At 42.3% G+C, this 16,334-nt stretch overlaps 1 protein-coding gene across 1 annotated transcript in view; it reads left to right on the top strand.

The window, feature by feature from the left end:
* The window catches only part of VAV3 (vav guanine nucleotide exchange factor 3), a 349,804-nt gene extending 336,532 nt beyond the window's left edge, over positions 1–13,272 (top strand). The window contains exons 27-28 of the mRNA XM_002928305.4: positions 10,183–10,334; positions 10,986–13,272. Of these exons, the coding sequence (XP_002928351.2) occupies positions 10,183–10,334; positions 10,986–11,027 (194 nt within the window). The 3' untranslated portion in view covers positions 11,028–13,272. The remainder of the gene's footprint in view (positions 1–10,182; positions 10,335–10,985) is intronic.
* Positions 13,273–16,334: the final 3,062 nt, after the last annotated feature.

Genomic DNA, 16,334 nt, shown 5'->3' with positions numbered 1-16,334 from the left:
GCCGATATTGACTGATTCTCATCATTTTGAAAGTGGCTATTCCAGCCATTTAGAGAAGGGCCTGGTCCTTGTGCCAGTTATTGGCCAAGGTATGACATGTACTAATAGCACTTCAAGGACAATGGCCTTTCCATGACCATCAGGTACCAGTGCTTCTAAATTGTGTTTTTTTTTCTTTTCTTTTCTATAATCTACTTCAGATTATTCAGTCCCCCCTCATATACACGGTGGCCACCTCTGTCACCATTCTAGCCAGCCTGCTAGGAATGCACTCAGATTTGTCAGAATTGAACACAAAGATTCCTATGTTGCCTGAATTGCTGGTTCAGATTTTGCTCAGTCTTTCTATGCAAAGTTCAGTCTTCTCCAGTTAATTTCCCCTCTTTGTTTTCTCCTTCTTCCTCATAGGGTACAGTTCTCTCCATTTGGATGAGTCTAAAAACTTCTTTCCTTGTCTGTTCTCACTAGTAACCCCCTCCATAGGTCTCCACATTCGTTCATTCAGCAGATCTTTATTGGGACCCTACTTCAAGGAAGGCATTGTTGAAATTGCTGGAGAATACACAGCAGTGAAAAAAACCAGACAAAGGTCTCTGCCTTTGTGGGACTTACATGCTAGTGGGAAAGGCAGATAATAGATAAACATAAGTTGTAAGTATATTAGGAGTTGGTGAGTGCTCCGGAAAAATAATAAAACAGGGCCATGGTACTCAGAAGTGCCAGAGATGGTTTGGTATTTTAACTGGGGTGGTGGGGGGATGAGGAACAAAACTTAGGGGCTCATTTTTCCTCCTTTTGGTAGCCTAGCAGAAAGCTGGTTCAACAGTTCTGAGTTTTCTCAACAGTAGGAGAGGCTGAGCAGCGACTGGTTCCAGGAACTCCCCTTTCTCATAGGCCACTTGTAGGACCAGTGTCTTCATCTGTTCCTGCCGCTGTAACAAAGTGCCATAGACTGAGTGGCTTATGAGCAACAGAAATGTCCTGCTCACAGTTCTGGAATCTGGGAAATCCGAGATGAAGGTGCCAGTATACTCGGTGTCTGCTGAGAGCCTGCTTTCTGGTTCACAGAGGGCACCACATGCTGGAAGCAGGACTAGGGAACTCGGTAGAATCTCTGTCATAAGAGCATTAATCTCATCCATGAGGGCTTCATCCTCATGCCCTAAGCACCTCCCAGAAGCCCCACTGCCTAATACCATCACATTAGGCATTAGGTTTCAACATATGAATTTGGGGATAGGGACAACACAAACATTCAGTCCATAACGGGGAATTTCTCTTATTACAGACTTGCCTAAATACCCTATCAGTTGGTAGAGCAGGCTGCCGGAACGTTGACCATGGTGTATAGACCATCCATGCCCAACCTGAGCAAGACGACAATGGCAGTTTGGGGTGCATTCTACCTACTTCTCTGCCTACATATCATTCCCCTCAATAAACCCTGTTTTCTCTCTGTACCACTTGGCACGAGCGGTGGATGTCCATGACTCTTTTATGGGGCATTGAAGTCACCTCATTAGGAAAGTAACATTTGAGTCAAGCCTCAAGTGAGAGAGGGAACGGCCAGTGCAAAGGAAGGAGCACATATAACGTGTGCAATGTGCCCAGAGCGGGAGGACAGGTAAGGGAGGCCAGACCATGCGGTGCCTTTTAGGACTTTAGCCTTTCCTCTGTAAGAAATGAGAAGCCACTGGTGGATTTGAGCAAAGGAAAGACATGATTTGAACCTTAGTATTAACAGGATTACCCTGGCTTCTTTGTTGAAAAAAGACCATGGAGAAGTGGGGGACGAGGTAGAAAGAGGAAGACCAGTAGGGAGGCTCACGTAGCACGCCAGCCGGGAGGCGTAGCAGGTGTAGGCAGCCATGTAGGTGGTGGATTTTGAAAGTGATGCAACAGGATATTCACATCAGATGTGAAACGGAATAGCAGGAGAAGATTCAAGAATGACTAAGGTTGTTGACCTGAGCAAGTGGAAGATTGGAGTTTTTTTTTTTAAGGTGGGGCTCAGATGGCGCTTAAAGTCTAGTCATAGCATTCTCAATCCAAAATGAATAATTTCACCTCTATTATCATTTCTGTATGTGTCTGTCTTTCCACAAATCTCTAAGCTCCTTTGAAGTCAGATGCTCTGTCTTGTTCTATCTCCAGTATCAACTTAGCACAATACGTGGCACATCAGCAGTTACTTAATAAATGCCTGCCAATTATTTTTAAAGAGTGAGGATTTGGAATGAAGTTTGTGCTTTGATAAACTAGAAGTCTATAAATAATCTGAAATTCCTAGAAATGGCAAATGATCTAATTTTCCATAACGATAGGAAAGGCCTTATATTCATTTTTTTCTTGTTAATGGCTTTATATGCTTATACTGTGTAGTGTTGAATACAGAGTAGCTGTTTGTTTTTTCCAGTAACTCTAGATATAAGTTTTCCTTGTTATAACTTTGAATTTCAGGTTAAAGGAGATTGGTCCATTTACCAGATGTCAGCATTCAATGAAATGAAACCAATCTAAATTATTTAGTTTTTTCAGTGGCAATATATAAAATATACAACAAACACTGAACATTTGTGGGAAATGGGGGAACAAATGTTTGACATTGTATCTAAGACATGGCTAAGTTCTAAAATAAAACCAGGTTAAGGACCACAAATTTAAATTAAACATTCATTAAATTCTCAGCATGTTCTCTGCTGCTAGGCCATCTGTAGACAGTCTTGGTAAAAAGAATCTGCTGGATTGCTCATCAGAGTGTCCCACATAGGAACATCATTCCCCTCGAGGCCACGGCTGGGCAGCAAACTCACAGGATCACTGTATTGATGATAGGACCCTTGGCCCCATTGCCTGATATCTTTACTAACAGCTTCGTGTTACATAACGGAGTGGGAACACGTGGTTGTTACAACCTAAATAGAGCTGGACACGGGGAATGTGCATCTCAGAGAATAATTAGCAAATGCTCGGGGTCATGTTCAGTTGTACGTGTAATGGCAGTTCGAAACTACCTTGTGGCTGGACAACCAGTACCTTAGGGGAAGGGTAGTGACCGAGCTTGCTCTCTACTGTGTATAAATTTCAAATATTATTGAAAATTGAGTACGTCTTCATTTACTCATGAGCATGAATAACTAATCAAGGCAGAGCTAAAACTTTAAAGCAATGTTTAGTTAGCCTTGACAGCAGAAGTATAGGCATCACATGTGAATTCCTGAGCACTTTTTTTATTCTACTGTAAGCACTGTGTTCTTAATTAATATACTTCTGTGTTCTGGGGCTCTGTTTTCTCAGTTAAGTCTCAGAACTGAGTACTGTTCCTTGGTGATTTGCCAGTTGATTATGGCTATGCTGATAGCTTCTGTTCCCAATTTATTAACAGGTAACTTCCGTTCCAGTTAGAGAATGTCTGTACTTTAGGTTTTATTTGTTTAACTTGGAAAAGTTGATAAATAATATTTGACTATATTCTTAATAGTTCCTAATGAGAAACTTCTTTCTCTCACGAAGCTTCCCAGAATGATGCGATGTACTAGCAGACAGGCTATCTGTAATATTAGCGAAGTGAATATTAGCCCGGGGAAGTGAAAGAGGTGGGAGATGATCTTTCACCTGAGCATTCTTATTTGAATGCCACTGTTACTCGGCTGTTTCTAATTCCATTACAGGATAGGCATCTGCCAATAGTTCTTATGTTAGCAGCATCCTGGTGTAATAGGAGGAGTTTGTTGAAGGAAACATGTATTTGTATATGAATTTTGAAATAGGTGGTTACGTTCTCAGTAAGGATGTAAATGTGTTTTGCAGGTTAAGCCACTCTGCAAAGAATTTTTTTTTTATCAAATACCTTATTCTGACATCGTTTACATCTCGATTTAAATCCATACTTTCCAAGGGAACATGTTGTTTTATACTCTTGTCTCCACAGATGTCAGGCATTCAGATGCTGTTTTGCCAGCTTATGAGAATTAAGGACCCAAAGGCAGTGAAAATGAATGTATAGGAAGAGTGGCAACAATAAGTCATGCTACAATGTATAGAAAACTAGAAAGCATCCCTAACAGTCCTTAAAATATTTGGCCAAGAGTGATGCACTGGGTGGCAGGAGAAACTGACTAATCTTTTACCCCGAAGAAGATTCCTTAGGCATACAGTATGCTTAATGCCAAGAGAGATACAGTACTTTCTAGCTGCTCAGCATCTCTGAAAAAATGACAGTTATTGCAGGAAAATCATTGATAGATTATGGTTCTCAGGGATCCTGGGGAATAAAACCTGAACGTATTTCACATTCTTTTCTTTGTGTTGTGCTGGCTTTTGTTGGAAGTCTTTTTGAGCAGTTAAGTGTGCAGGAGATGAGCTAAATGAATGGAAGAGGAGACATAAGGAGCTTGCAAAATTAAATACCCTGCTGAGATACTTGTCCATTCAGCGGCTACAGTAGCTTAGCACCAGGCCTGGTCCTGTGGGGATGCGGAAGTAGTTGTAACGGTTAGCCCCTGCTCTCCAGAATCGACAACCGATTGGAGATGCCACGCAGGAGCACATGCAGTGATTAAACAACAGGGCCAGGGGTGGCCATGGTGTAAGTGCCTGCAGATGGCTGGAAAGAACAAGGAAGGAAGGGGACACGTGTTGTCTGGCTTGCTCAGGGAAGACTCCTGGAAAGGGCCTGAGCAGAGCTTTGGAGTCCAGGAGGTTAAGGTTAGCAGGGGCGAGGTGGAGGAGCAACCTTCCAGAGCGAGCAGACATCTTGAGTTGAAACCAAAGCTGAGGGCCTTGGCAGGTATTCTCACCAGCTGGTCTGGGTGCAAAGAATTTTTGTGACAAAATGATGGGAAGATTTGTTTAGAAAGGCAGGAAACAGCCAGACTATGAATTGCCATGGAATTCAGGGCAAGAGTTTGGTTTCATAATCTGGGGAAAGGAATGCCATGCCTCTGTTTATCTTGAGTAGCTGGGAGACAGTATTTAGAATGGAGTGGAAAGAAAGTTCAAAGCAAGAGTACCAATTAGGAGGCAGTTGTCTTAGCTTAGAAATGGCATTAGTACCTGGGTTGGGATGGTGGAGCTGAGAATTCAGTGAAGGAATAACTTCATATTTCAGAGGAAGAAGAGAGTGAATAGGAAGAACCAAAAAGCATAATGACTTTGCAAGGGTAGTTTGCCAAGAACTGGAAAGTCATTGAAAAGACAAAAATGTGGAAGGTTAAGCTAGATTACAAGGAGGAAGATGATGACTTTGGTTTCAGGCAGGTTGCATCAGAGATCATGGTTGTCCTTCATGGCAGTGTCAGAAAACATCTGAAATTACAGACTGGAATTTAGGTGAGGACCCAGGACATATCCCAGAATCTGTTCCATTCTTTGTAGTGGGGGGAGGGGATTAGTCTCGAGTGAAGCCAGCAGAGGAGCCAAGACCTAACCATGGGGGAATAGCTACCATTCAGCTAAGATTATAATATTTTAGATAAGATTAAAGAAGATTCTAATTGTAGCCACTAGACATGAATGCCAGTGCGTATGAAGCTTTTAGGGTTAGCTAAGAGAGAGGGTAGCACACTGATTTTACGTATCTGAAACAGATTCAAGTCCACTATGCATAGTGAGGCATTATCCATATTACTTCAAGATTGTTAGATATTTTAAAATTAGAGACAGGTTATCTGATATCTACCAATTGAGATTATTTAAATTGCATTTAATCGTGTTTTCATTGATTTCTTATTTCTTCCTTCTAGAGCTAACTTATCTCTTGTTATATTTCAGACTGCTGACTTACATTACCTTCATTAGAAATTTTGAAGAAATACAGTCTTCTTTTATTGCTTTATGGATAAAATAGTACCAGAGAGATAATCAAGGACGGACACTTAGAAAGCAGTTCAAGGAGAAAATTCTAGTACTTGCCAGAATTAATGTGTAGAATGGGGGGGTTCTAATTTTAAGTTCTCACAAACATGGGGTAGGAATCTTGGCACCAGATTTTCTGCCAATAACAGATATGAGCCATTTTTCTCATTAAATAGAGATGGCATCCCCTCCTCTCTCTACTAGTGGGTATAACAGGATCAAGGAAATTTAAACCAGTTATGTTGCACGGTAATAAATGAATTGAGCAGATTGTAAAATTAGTTGTAAAGGCATGTACCACTGATTTTTAAAATTTTAAAAATGTAATGTGGAAGATGCAATGGATTAGGAAAGAAACTTGATTATCAACAAGGATATGCTTCAGGGCAGATTAAAAGTAAATATGTAAGGTCATTCATGAGGGGAGTGTCAGGAATGCATCCATGCATATGTGAAGGATCCGTACGTAGGCCACGGTTCCGAAAGCAACTGAATCGCATCCAATTCCCACGGCCAGTCTACTTGGATAGTACCTGAGTATCCCTTTCACGAACTACTGGCGCTCATAAATATCGCAGAACCTCTTTCTGACAAGAGTGCTACCTTCAGGAGAAGTCTGTGGCTCTCAAATCCATCAGTGGCCGGAAAGAGACAGAATATATTGCAAGATTATATGGACTCATTCCAGTGTGTTTAACCTACTTTCACCTCATCCTTAGTCCTGAAAACTTTTTGTTACAGTTAGATTAGGTCCAGGTACAAGTAACAGAAATCCAAAAACCATTGGCTTAAACAGGCTAGACCTTTATTTCATAAAAACCTGGAAGTGGTCAGTCCATGGCTATGGGGAAGGGCAGGTCACCTCTTCCATTAAATCTTCAGTAACCCAGCCTCCTTGAAGCTTATGGGCTACCGTCCTTAAGGTGAGGCCTTTCTTCTCGTGGACCCAGATGGTAGTTTCACATCCCACACAGCAGGATAGAATAAAGAACCAAAAAGAACGGTGAATGCATGTGCCAGCTGCCTTGCCAGGAAAGGTCCCACAAGCTGCCTTACAATGCCCTTGCTTATATCCCGGTGGCAGGAACTCAGTCATATAGCTGCGTAGACCTGCAAGAAGACTGGGAAATGAAGTGTGCCTTTTTGGCAAACACAGCCTGACCAAATAACCTATCACAGGGATGAAGGGGGGAATGAATTTTGGGAGAAAATGTATAGCCGTGCCGTCTCTTCCTTTGCAATGGCACCATGGCATTAACAGGGAGAGGTTGATAACTGCCTAGGGAGCGACCTGCAGCTCTGCTGCAGGTGCGTAGCAGTGCAGCAGTTAAGAGCCTGGAGCCCGAAGTCCTCCTGCCTGGCTTTGAATCTAGGTGGTTCTAACATACCAAGGGGAAGCGGTATCCGTACCTTCCTCTTCGACTTGTTGGGATGATTAAATTAAATGCTGAGTATAAAACATGGAGCATGGCATTTAACACTCAGGACCACTGGATAACCATTCATTTTTATTATTTAAAGTAAAAAGTTTTTGAAGGTAGAGTTTTCACATAGAACTTTTCCATACAGTCCCAAAGTTGGAGGATGTATTTACTTTTAAGATATGATAAGATTTGGAATGATTTACAATTTTTGTGTGGGAGAATAAGCTAGCATGTGCATGCTCGGTTGGGGGTTGGGGGTGGTGCCTAACAAACCGTGTGAGTGACTTCCCTATGGGCTCTGCATGTTTCATTGACACTGCTCTATAGGCTCTTGCCGCTTATATCAGTTTTGATGTGAAGCATATTTTCCATTAAGAATTTATAGGCTCCCCCTTTCCACTGGTGTCACAAAGTGGGAATTGTGCATCACATCAAAAGAAGGCCATCCTTGGATGGAAGGGGTTCAAAGATGGCGCTATGGAGTGGGTATGCTGTTCACCTGTAGAGGGATAGATAGCTCTAAATTTCAGAACTAATGTCAATCAAAATGTAAAACTCTGGCTCGTCCTTTATTTAGAAATGGTGATGGGGAGAAGTGGGTGAAAGCGAAGCTTGAGATTCCAACTTTGACTGTTTCCTTATGATTATAGACAATGAAATAGCGGTGTTGACATATTTTTCTGCCATTACCTAAATGCTCTTGTGCTTCTCTCTTTTTCTTTCTTTCTCTAAGCCCCTTCTTTGTTCTGTGGGTTTTCTTTTGTAACTCCTCCAGGCTACAGCTTTGTTCCCCCTTCTTCCACTCCTTTCTGGTCAGGTACTGCTTTACTGCTTTTATATGTCTTTTCCACTTGCTTCTGTTTGCAAATAAAATATTTTGACTTCTGTATATGGCTTCTCGTATAGATGCATTTCCTCACAAATAGTCCCTAGAGTCACATTTCCACTGTGTGGTCTCCTCTTCTCTGTCACGAAGTCATTGTTTGTCATGACATTTCACTCCTCTGGTCTTGTGTGTGTGCTCATGTATTTCCGTCAGACATTTTTTTTTTTTAAATTTTAATCTGTTGGGGGCTATGTTGCAAGGGTTGAGGGCTGAAAGTATAAAGTGGGGGATGAACCACTCTTTTTAAAATCAGTAGTTTTCTTGAGGCTCAGAAATTTTAGTTGAGGAAAGCCAATGTTTACGTAGTCCCATTAAGAAAATAAACAGAACCAAACCCCCAGCTTTGTCAACTAGAAAAGCAAAGTTCATGTTGCTTGGAAGGATGACTGTGCCCATTGGTTTGTGTACAGGCATTCTGGTCTTAATTTCTGTCACGAGCCCGAGAATTTAATGGCTGTTTAGGTGCCATGTAGGGGAGTACATTATGGAGAGGCCAAGTATGTTTTCTTACAGATTTTTAAAAATTAACCTGTAAGTCCCAGTGCAATCATAACCTTTAGTACCAGAAAGACCTTAGACGTCAGCTAGCAGAGACCTTTCATTTTATAGGTGAGAAACATGTGGCCTTGAGGGTTAAAGAGACCTGTGCAAGGTCGTGCAGTTACGTTGTTGATTGGTTTTTCCATCACAGGGGTGTTTTTATGTGCACCAACTCTGAGCGTAGTGCCCCAGTAATGGGACAGGTTTAGTAAGAAAACTGTTAAAGTGGTTTGTGTCCGAACAGTAAAATAAAATGACCAATTTTTACTCCCTTTACAGTTCTGAAATCTACAGCATTGCTATTCGTTTATCTTATGATAGACACCTGGAGACTCAAAAAAATATCTGTCATTGCAAAGCCCTGAGTAATAGGCTAGCAAGCCCTGTCTCCGAGTGGGCAGGCTCTTTCAGGGTAACACTAGTCGTAACCACAGCTGCCTGGGCACTGGGAACTGTTAAAAGTACAGATGTATGGCATTTCCCATTTGTTTCTCTTTCTTATACTTCCGTTCCTTTACCGTTTAAGGTTCATAAAGTCCCACCATTCCCAGGTGAGTGGTTCTCAGAATCACCGCACATATACCTGAAAGCACTTTATAACCCCAAGGAACAACAGGTAGAGAAGCTAGTATGAAATGTGTCACAAAACACTAGAGAAGAACAAACGTACAGCTTGAACGGAGTTTTTCTTTCAGGGCAGGGCGGGTTAGGACAGGGAGTAAGTTAGCTCCTCTCCTACTGCAAAACGAATCTGAATATAGAAAATGAACAGCCTGACATCTTTGTCTTGAGTACGTTCCTTCAGCAAAGTTTTCTATACCTGCAGTATTTGTTTGAAAGAAAGAGGACAAATTGATGGTGTTTATGCGTTCCTCCAGAAACCTGATTGTAGCTTCACGTAATGAAATTCTATATAAAACAACTGAGTTTGTCCCCAAAGAGTTTTAACCCAAAGAAGGGCTGGTTGGGGGAGGAAGAGCCATTTGACTGGAAGTAATGTCATGGATTCAATAGGAGAATTTCAGAGCAAAACATTTGGTTGTTTTGAGTCTCGATTGAAGAAATTATGAGGTAAAAATGTAAAGCTTCTACCTTAGAGGTTCTCGTTAGAAATGGGTTATTGTGCTATCAGTAGGAAATTTATGCTAGTTATTGTAAATTCTATCCCCTTATAGTAACTTTTAGGTATTAATTTTTTTTAGATATTAATTTTTGTTTATGAAAACTAGTCCGTTTTGAGGCTCTTATGAAGAATGTAACAGAACAATGGTTCTTTAAACGTTATGACGTGAACTTGACTATACCTGATTGAATTGAAACAGCCGTTGTGCTGCTTTCAAGCTCCTCCACCATTATCACTAGTCTGTAGTGAAATCATGGCTGTGCATTTTGATAGCATCTAGAACATTCGTCTGCATAGGCGCTGATGGTTGTTCAATCGCAAATCAGTTCTGACTCCCCATCATTTCTTTACAGTGCTAAGTCCGAAAGTGCTGGGCATTGCCATCGCTCGGTATGACTTCTGTGCCAGAGACATGCGAGAGTTGTCCTTGCTGAAAGGAGATGTGGTGAAGATTTACACGAAGATGAGTGCGAATGGCTGGTGGAGAGGAGAAGTAAATGGCAGGGTGAGTTGACCCTCTCAATGGGCTCGTGCGGGTGAGTGAAGGGGACAGGGCAGTCACTGGCATCCCCCGCGGGGCTGGGGAGAAGCCTTCACACCACAGAGCCAGGGCTCTGGAGCGTGGTGACGTTCGTCACCGAAAACAGGCACTCAAGAAAAATATGTTGAACGAATACGATTATGGCACAAATAAAGTTCACCTGCGCAAGTTTGATGGCTTCCTATTTGGAAAAGAATTGAGGAGCATTTTAGTTCTTTTTAGTCCAGAAGCCTCAGAGCATAAATTTTATGTGGAAAACAGAATATTTATAAGAGCTGCTGATCTGAATTGGAAGGAATGGGACATAGCCCCTCTGTCTTTGTATCCTGTTCTATAGCAGACACGGGGAGCGTTAAGTAGGAGAGCCCTTATTACACCTAATTTGCGTATCTGTGTGCTAGCAGATTAGAGCACTGCGTAGGCTCGTTTTATTCCTCTGTCTCTATCACTCATGCCATCAGGCTTCTAGGGCAGTTAAATCAATCTTCCTTACCTACAGCGGCCATAAAACCCCAGCTTAATTGGGGTGTTATAAAAACGAAGTGCTGTTTGTAGAACCCTTTGAAATGCCAGATGCAAAGTCATGTTGCTATGTTGGTTGCTTTTCTTTTTTAGGTGGGCTGGTTTCCATCCACGTACGTGGAAGAGGACGAATAAATTGCACTCCAGCGTTGCACCCTGCACCAGAAATCTCCGAAAAGGGATACGCAGAAGCCTGCACAGCATTGTGAATTAACCGAAGTGTTTAAAAAGCCACATTTCTGGCTGTTCAACCTCCTCTCTCCTCTTCCCCTCCTAAGTCTTAATGCTGGGATTTCTAAAGATGCTGGTACTGACAGATTAATGGGCTGCCTAGAGCTGTGCAAGACACAGCCTGCCAGTCTGTCATTGTCGGGGACCAGGGCAAAGCCAAAAGCTTCTTTTCCCAAAAGAGCCCTGCAAACACATTGGTTCGTGTTTCTTTTTCCTCCGTGCGGTCAGACACCGTGAATGCCAGCTATTAGTAAATGTGGAACACATATTTACTTTCTCCTCACGTGCCATTCGCCAGAATTTTTGATGGTAGAAAGAAGAAGTTTCATTTTGCTTTTCCCAGCATGAGGAGAAACTGGGGTTTCGCTATTGGGGCCGCGGACGGGAAAGGTCCAGCACTACTCGTGTCTTCAGTTGCCTCACAAGGTGACTCATTGCCTGGCAAACACTTTTACCCCCAGATGTTACTCATGATAAAACAGAAGAGGCAGATGCTCAAGGTTGCTTCGTAAGTGACGTGTCCCAGGGGGGTTCCAATTATTCATTTGACGTTCTGATTCTATTTGGAAACTTCTTTATAAAAAAAAAATACATAAAAGCGAGCGTCTTCATATTAAAATTTCACAACCTTCATGATTTCGTAGGGTTAATTTTGGAAATGTGTACTTGATGAAATAATCTGGGCTGGGTATGTTGTAGGTAGTTTCAGGTAACCTGGGTAAGGTGACGTTGTTTACAGAAATAGATCAAGGGCTATAATCGAGAGTCAATCATTTTATAAAAGCAACATCTATGAACATAGGCCTTCCTGCCCACCCACTTCCCTGTCCCTGCAAAAAAAAAAAAAAAAAAAAAAAAAAAAAGACCTGGTCCATATCTTCTGAATCTCACATTTACCTGGAGTATTTACAGTAGCACGAACAACTTTGCTGAGAATCTTATAAGGGAAACACAGCTGGGTCCTTTATGCATTTCTGGGACAGGAGGGTCACTGAGGCTTTTCTGGTCTTATTCACTGTAGGCTCCCAGCTTCTCACTAGGACCTTCCCATCTGCAGGCCCTTTTGGGGTGTGTGTTAACTGGTAGAAAGATCAGTTTTGTGGTGCATTTATTTGACCAAGATTTTACTTTTCATGTGAGAAGTTTAAATACGTTCTTCCTGAGATATACAGAGTCCTCAGTCAAGGCATTCAAGTTAAGACATTAACCTGGCCCTTTCTTGATGAAATATTTTCTCCAGAGCAGAAGTCTTGTTCGGACACGATTCAGACAGTGTTTCATGTTTGAAGACAACAAAGCAGAACTTTAGAAGCATTAACTTAATAGAGCCAAAGTAGGCACATTGGGTAGTGAAATTTTAGATCATCTCTGACATGTGAGGTAGGTGTGGCCCGCCCTCTCCCCAACCCACTTTAATGCCAGACCTTGATGTGCAGTAGACATCCCCCTTCAGAGACCTTTGTGAGCTAGGACTTCTCAAAAGATAGATTCAGGACCTTTACCTCAGAATTATGTAAACTGTGATTGTGTTTTAGAGAAATTATTATTTGCTAAAACCAGTTAAGTTTTTGTATATGTGTAAATGATCACAAAAATGAATTTTATAAAATGTTCTGTACAGTCAAGTTGTACCCTCGAGGTGTACTCTTGGAGTGGATTCTTTCCTATGACGTCTTATCTGCGACTCTGTGTCTCGGGAATGTTTTGTCTGTTACTGTCAGCCAAATGGCGTTATGGAGAAAGTCGCGTCACACAAATTGAAACGCTCCTGTGCACAGTACTGTAACTTGTACTATTTCTTTTATTGTTATTTTAGCCGATAGACCCCCTCCCTTACAAGTGGTGTTGGTCTTCCTGTTACATTTCATGGACCTGGGGGTTTCCTAGCAGAGGACATTAGAGCCCCTTTTCACGACGTTACCCATTACATCTTTGTCTACGTTTAATACTTTGTATTAGAAATTTTAAATGCTGCGGATTTGTGTAGATTTCTAATACCAAAGACAGAAGTAAACTTTTTTTTTCCCATATGCTTTGTCTTGCCCGTATGCAGCCGTTGTGTAATATGGTGAATTAGAGTGGTATTTCACTTTGTAATGTTTTGTAAATATGTCAATACAATAAATAGTTACTACTTGCATTAAATTGATTTCTTGAGAGCTGAGTCTTTCCATGAACAAATCCATAATTCAACATATACCAACCTCATAATAAACATGGGAATAGAAGCCCTAATTTTGATTAGATTTATCTCGGGATTGCTGCCTCAGTTATGAACAGTGACCTGTGAGATATGCTCGGTGGTCACGTATAACATCCACACTGTTCTAAATGCTTTCTGTGGACTAACTTACAACAACTGCAGATGGCAGAACCTACATTATCTCCATGTTTCAGATGAAGAAACGGAGGCATCCCGAGAGGTTTGCAGCTCGACCCAGATCACACAGCCGGAAGCGCCGGGACTGGGGCTCTGACTCGGGCAGCCTGGCTTCAGAGCCTGAAGAGCCACCGCTATCCTGTCACGCTGCACCATATGAAGCAAAAGAGATGAGATGTATTTCTAAGATGACATAGCCAAGAAGCAGCTATTTGATGTAAAACAGCAGTTTAAACAATTGGAGATGAACACAATTCAGGAACATTTGCCTGGTCTTGCCTTGTAGAAGAAAACCTCAAACATATTTCCTAGAGAGACTGTGTCACAGATTGCACTTTTTCTGTCTTTGATTCAAATTTTGCACAGAAAATAATGAAATAATGAACTGCTAAACCAGAAAGATCCGGAGGCACGTTTCCTTTGGCAGAGCAGGCCTGCGGATTGTCCGCAGCGGGTGGGGCAGGCTGGCTCGGGAGAGGGTGGGAGCCTGTTCCCTCTAAGGGCCAGGGAAGCCTTGTTCCACAGCAGTAGCTTCTGCTTGACGTCACCAGCACCGCTGCGCTCAGAAATACAAAACCCCCCTATTTCCTTATGACACAGCGAGTTATCCAGCCCCGTTCCCTTCACTTGAAGAGCCTATGCCTCTCTGTTTTATCCCTTCTTTTTGACATTTACCATTTAGGTGACTTTTAGACCTTCTATCAAATCATCACCACCCTCACCGCCACTGAGAACTCCCTCTTTGTGTATTAGTTAACATGGGAATATATGCTTTATGACATTCCCATATATTTTGTCTTCCATCCAGTAATCGAAGTAAGCTACGTGGATAACGAGTCTCCAGGCCTATCCATCAGCAGTGTAGACGAGTGGTGAGAGCTTGGCCCCGGGCAGCAGACACCACGTCTGGGTCCGTATCCCACCCAGGCCACACAAGGCCTCAGCCAATCAGGATAACAACGGCGCCTGTTTCAGAGGACGGTTGTAAGACTCCGCTGAGGCGGTACCTATCCAGTGAAAGTGTGTCTGACATAGCCTGAACCATTTTTGTCATCATTATCATCACTCTTGTCAGATAGATTTGCTGGCAAATTTGGGTGGTTGCCATACTAATCTTTGAATTCCGTTAGCATAATTCAGCCTTATTTATTGGATTAAGGGGTAGAACTCTGCAGATCCCAAATTAGTCTCTCTAGGAAGGAAATTCAACCATGTGATGTCACAGGAAGAGTGGGAATTCTAGCATCCGTCAGATCTGGGTTCAAACCCCAGCTCTGCTATTGACTTTTCTGAAATCAATTTTCTGCTCTGTAATAAAGGGGGTGATTATAAGTGTCTGAGGAGCTCGTATGAAAGATAACCCGTAACATGAAAAAGATGCCCAGCGAAGGGCCTGGCACATGGTGGGTACTCAAGAAGTGTTGATCTCCCTCCCTTTATGAACTATAAAATACTCAGTAATCAAGTTATATACATGCAGCTTTTATTTTGAACACTAGAGCTAATGCTTTGTTTCTTAGACATGGTTTAATTTTGAACATTCAAATTACAGATGTAATAAAGGATGTGTGTTCAGGAAGATTAATATGCAAACCCACAAACAAAAGTTGAGTTTAACATCTCCACATTATTTTCACTAGGAAAATGGAATTTTCACCCAGCTCATAATCATTTAGACTCAGTCCATTAGTCACCTCATTTTTCACTGCAAATAGTTTTCTGCGATTGGGTGGACTCTGATTAGAATTGTTAGGTCCTCGCATCTTGCAGACTTTGGAAGGCACCTTATTGCAAGTAATGGACAAGTCCCAGAAAGAAAGTAAAAAAGGGATCCTATCTCTAGTTAGATGCCATCAATTAGGATTGGGGAAATAGTGATAGAAGACATACAAACATTTAAAGTATTCTAGACCCTGGCTCTGTCAGAAAGTTCCAGATCTTCTAGGCACAATGCAACTAGGTTAACTCAGATGTTGAGAGACCTCAGTGCAGAAACAGAATGTACACACAAGTTTCCTCATGCCCTGTACTTTAATAGACACCAGGGTCTGTGCTGAGTCCTGAGCTGGGGAAGGTGAACTCCAGAATGGCCGATGTGTCCAACCCATCGTCTACTGGCAGAGCCTTGTCCCCTTCCTCCGACAAGTGAGACTGGGCAAAACACAAGACCTTCATCTCTGAAAATGAAGAGGGTAACTGGTTGAATTCTGTTACTTTTTTTGTGAAATTCTGGGGTTTTTTTTCATGGTTCAGAATAAAGAAATTCAAAGACTTCATCAAAATGTGCAGGTTTTAGAATATACCAGCACTAACGATGCAAGTCAAATATCTGGTTGTAGTGACAAGTAATTGTATGATCATTTCATGGCTGTAAGGAATGAGGGCAGCTCCGTGGGTCTGCCTTATTCACGTTGGTGTCAGGGACTATCTGGGTATTGGATTCTTGTGTGGGGACTTGTGGGCACTAACTCGAGATTCTGGGGCCGAGCCACTAAGCGTCCCTTGAACTTGGCCCCTTAACAGTGGAGTTCCCGGTGGATGGTTACCATTGAACCTCAGAAACCACAGCTGCTCTCAGGACCACTGGAGATTGGCCAGTTCTTGGCTAGTGACATGACACAATTAATTGCTTGGGCAGGTGTGCTTCTGGACGTCACCCCAGCACCTGCGCCATAGCTGCAGTACATTCGAGTTACTACTGCGGCACGCCCGTGGGGGGCAGACAGGCAAGTGGGCTACACACAGTGTAGATATGCCTCTTGCCGATAACAAACAGCAGACAGAAACCTCCATGCACTTGCGGTCTCCGGCTCACAAGGTCCTTCCCCAGA

The sequence above is a fragment of the Ailuropoda melanoleuca genome, chromosome 2, assembly GCF_002007445.2.
Source record: "Ailuropoda melanoleuca isolate Jingjing chromosome 2, ASM200744v2, whole genome shotgun sequence".
Taxonomy (NCBI): Eukaryota; Metazoa; Chordata; class Mammalia; order Carnivora; family Ursidae; genus Ailuropoda; species Ailuropoda melanoleuca.
This window is presented reverse-complemented; position numbering and strand designations above follow the sequence as displayed.